Raw genomic sequence first — 4,294 nt, forward strand, 5'->3', positions numbered from 1 at the left:
ATCCAGCAAGCAGAAAATCCAACTCGGCGGCCATTAATTCAGCCCAGTAAACAGGCCCATTTTGATAAGTCCAGCAACAAAATAAAATTCAACCACACAGGCCCATCCCAACTTTGTGTAAAATGTTAAACCCATTTCACAATCAAGCCCCGCCCTAGCCCGGACCGGGCGGGCGGCGCGCGCGTGTGGTAGTTGGTTCGGATCCAGCCTAGCCTAGGTCCTCCCCCTCTTAAAAACTTGGGTGCCCTTGGGCCCAAACCCAAATCCCATACTAGACATATATATACTCAAGGTTGCTTTGCTACTTTTTCGATGTGGGACAAGCATTTCCCACTTTATTCACACCCATTTAGGCTTTATAAATCACTTACTTTGGAGCCAATTTCTCATTCACCCGGAAACGGATTTGAGAAAATAAATATACCACGTTCATCTCCTCGCAGAGAGGAACGTGCTCGTCAATAGATTTGCAAAAAATTCTTAGCGGAATCTTTTAAAAATCCTTCCAAAATTTGCGTTTTCTAATGCCGTTTCCAACACTTGGAACCAAGAACGAATCATTCCCACACAATACTTTAGTTGCACTAGTTCTTACTGTTGTTGCCTGCTTATGCTTATATGGACTTAATTGGTATCTATGTCAAAAAGCAAGAGTGATTTTCTGACGTCAGATTTTGTCGACCTTAAACCTCAGGATATTAAAACATAGTTGTCATGGTAAATCAACATCCAGTAATGGTATTTGTTAGACGATGTGCATTGAGTGCACGGGTGCAATGGTAGAAAAGCTAAACCATTTGGCTGAATTAGATTAAAAAAAAAAAAGAAAAGAATATATATTTTATAAAATGCTGATAATGTTCTTTTTTTTGCAATCAATTTGCATCATATAATCCAAGATTGTTCTTTAGACACCAAAAGAGATATGAATACACATCATGGATTGTTACGATGTTATAATTGATTTTGGAATTTTAAGACATACATCTGTTAAGGACACTTTCACCATCCGTGTAATCAAGCCAGGTTTACACCATTAGTCTATGATGTTTGTGTTACTTCCTAAATTTTCGATGAACAAACTTTAATCTTCCTCTAAACCCCGATTTTCATTCTCAGGGACATAATGTGATGAACTGATTATTATATGGATGATATAGAAACAATCATCAGGACTCAAACCAGGTTTCTTTATCCATCATTCAGAGACTGTCCTTGGGCACATCTCATACAGTAGCTTTATTGTTCAGACATGTATCCAACACGATTACTCAAGCAAAGCAACTAGGATAAATGTGGTTCTGCCCATAAAAAATTATTATATTGAGAGAGTTTTCGCCTCTTCTGTTTCACGTTTCGTATCATTACACTTTGCACATTTTTGAAACTATTTCAATGTTTTTGGCAGTCCACCACCGGTAAATAAAAAATGGCATATTTTAACGTGGTATTTGGGTAACACTATACATGTCCACAAACAGTTATTTGGGTTGTCGATTATTGATTGGGAAATATATAAAGAATGGTTTTTTTTTTTCTTTCAAAAAGTTAAATAATGGGATAAAACTGTACAAGGTTACATGGACTATGGAGCTAGTTTGTATAATGGTCCAACTTGGCCAAAAGCCCATCACAACAAAATCTACTTAGGTCACGACAGCGAAATAGCAGAAAGAGAGAGGAATGGCGGCTAATTGGAGGAGTTGTGGCAATCGGATGCTGTATTCCCACCGTTCCATGCAGAAAATATGGTGTAATTGTTCTAACCCGGCGAGTTTTCACAACTCCAGTACCGGTGGTGGTAGTGGGTTGCTCCTTGGAGGCGGATGCTTCAAAAAAGCTGCGATGTTTTTGCCAATCCGGCGTTTTTCTTCTTCTTCTCCACCTGTAAGTCCTCGATCACTGTCTTCATCACCATTGCTCATGGTACCTCCCGGTGTTAATGTTGTCGATCACCACAATTCGGAGTCCAGCAACAAGAACAATGAGGACTATTTTCATTTCTTCAGCCTTTCGGAGCAGAGTCAATTTAGGGTTCGAAGGACTCTGAGTGTACCATGGCAGAGGGAGCTTCTTATGCCGAATGGCGCATTTTGTGTGGGCTCTTCTCATGGCTGGCTGGTCTTTAACCAACCTCACAATTGTCATCCTTATCTCTATAATCCATTAATAGACTCTCCTCATTTCCCCTACATTCCCCTCCCTTCAATCGAAACCATCCCCTCCGTTCTCGGCTTTCGCTCCCTCAAATCTGATCACTCCTCCCCTTCCCCTTCTCTCATCACACAGTTCATCAACTTAATACACGAAGACTGCAATTCCGAGGAGTACACATACGAGGAAAAGATGTCCCCGGAACGCGCCTGTCGTTACTTCGTACAAAGGCTTGTTATGTCATCAGCCCCAACGGTCCCCTGTTATTCTTCATCACTATCAAAACCACAAATTGACGGGAACTGCACTATAATGGCCATCCACAGCGGAGGTGATGAAATTGGCTTCTGCAAACCAGGGGACGAGAGGTGGACTATGTTGGACGTTTCGGGCCCAATGTATGCTGACATTATATATTGCAGCAAGGACCAGCGATTTTTTGCCCTCAGATTCGATTTTAGCATAGAAGCTTGGGACCTCAGAGACCCTTCTCGTCCCCAAAAGCAATTTTTTCATAGCCCTGACTTTTGTGAGGGGAAGATTTGGAAAAAAATTAGGGAATCTTATATTTGGGATCCGAGAATTTATTTAGTTGAATCCTGTGGGGATATTTTGCTGCTTTGCAGGTTTATAGCTCTAAGTCGAATAGTGGAAGTAGAGAATAAGATTAATGATGATGAATGGGAAAATTATTTCATTCACGATGATGATGCTTATTGGACTATGGGATTTGATGTTCATAAGTTTGATTCCGATAACAATAAGTGGGAACGCGTGGAATGCTTAGGTGATCGGGCTATGTTTGTGGGTTATAATAATTCCTTTTCTCTCTCAACTCGTGATTATCCGGAGCTGGTGGGGAATTCTATCTATTTTGCAGACGATAACTTAAACGGATTTAACAACACATATGGTGGCCATGACAATGGCGTCTTTAGCCTTGAAGATAACCGCATAAAACCTTATTATCCAAGCAGGGAGAAGGTCATTGGCCCACACCCAGTTTGGGTTGCCCCTAACACACTGTAGGTTCTTCCCTAACAGACAGCTAGCTAGCTCCTTTTGGAGGTTTCCCTTTCATCTAGGTAAGTTTGTTGTTTCTCTTTCATTATGGATGGCAGGAGCAAGGCTTTGATGTTTAAAGCACTTGATCTTGATTATATATGCAATTGTCTAATAGGGTAGATTTTGGTGCTTAGAAAGGTGTTTTTGCTTCTAATTCTCATTGGCTAGTGTTTATTAGTGTATGTCTGGTCGCCATTTAATGTGGGCACATAGTTAAAATTCATGCATTATTGGTAAGGAGATATGATTAAATGCGCTTTGTTCATCATGATTTCAGTTTGTCACTGTATTGTTCGAGTGTATTGAAGATTTAACTCGATAAGTTGCTACACATTGTTTCATTTATTTGTATTATAGTTTGGAACTCCTGGGTAGGAATTTAAGCCGAATATATAAATTCCAATTTTTTTCTTTTTTCTTTTTTGGTATTATAAAAACTCCCTAATTTGACCTTTGACTACAATATTATTGCTATTAATTCTAAAATAAGGAAGTTTAGTACTTGGACTCTATTTGATAACTTTATTCAAACCACTAATTTCAAATTGTTATGTTTTTACTCTGACTACAATATATGTTCACTAATTTCAAATTGGGCCAAAGGTTATATATCCAAAAGGCTAAAAGAGCCTCGGCTGGCCTCTTCAGCCAGTTTTGTAGGCATGTATAGCACAGTTCTTGAAAATTTTGAATCATTGTTCTTTATCACTTAAATTTATTTTTGGATTTTTGATCAATTTACCATCTGTTTATATCATTGAACAAGCTTGTGTTTTTCTTTCCCATGATGTTTGCCTTTTCTTACTCCCAACTAGGTAGTGTGAAGTTTGGCGAGTAGACAAATATTTCTTTTTTCTAAGATGGACAATTCCAATGTACTGTAAGCAATGATGAGGAGTAGTTTCGTAATTTTCATTTTTAGAATTAGCCAAAAGTTTAAAATCATCAAAAAGTCAGTATTTTAAACATTGTGAAGTTGGTTCTTTTTCTGAAGGATCTGGTCTTTTAGATCGGGCTTCCTAATATTACACAAGTTCAATATGCTTTTTGTTCAATTCGAGGATTAGTATCCTGA

General features: G+C 38.7%; 1 protein-coding gene across 1 annotated transcript; it reads left to right on the plus strand.

Moving 5' to 3' along the window:
* Positions 1–1,430: 1,430 nt before the first annotated feature.
* On the plus strand, positions 1,431–3,859 carry LOC132313353 (uncharacterized). The gene has a single exon (XM_059812117.1). The coding sequence runs from the start codon at positions 1,684–1,686 to the stop codon at positions 3,181–3,183; it is 1,500 nt and encodes a 499-aa protein (XP_059668100.1). The 5' UTR covers positions 1,431–1,683; the 3' UTR covers positions 3,184–3,859.
* Positions 3,860–4,294: the final 435 nt, after the last annotated feature.

Source organism: Cornus florida, unplaced genomic scaffold (genome assembly GCF_030987335.1).
Source record: "Cornus florida cultivar Cherokee Brave unplaced genomic scaffold, ASM3098733v1 CherokeeBrave_3.0.0_Hap2_Chr01, whole genome shotgun sequence".
NCBI classification, from domain to species: Eukaryota; Viridiplantae; Streptophyta; class Magnoliopsida; order Cornales; family Cornaceae; genus Cornus; species Cornus florida.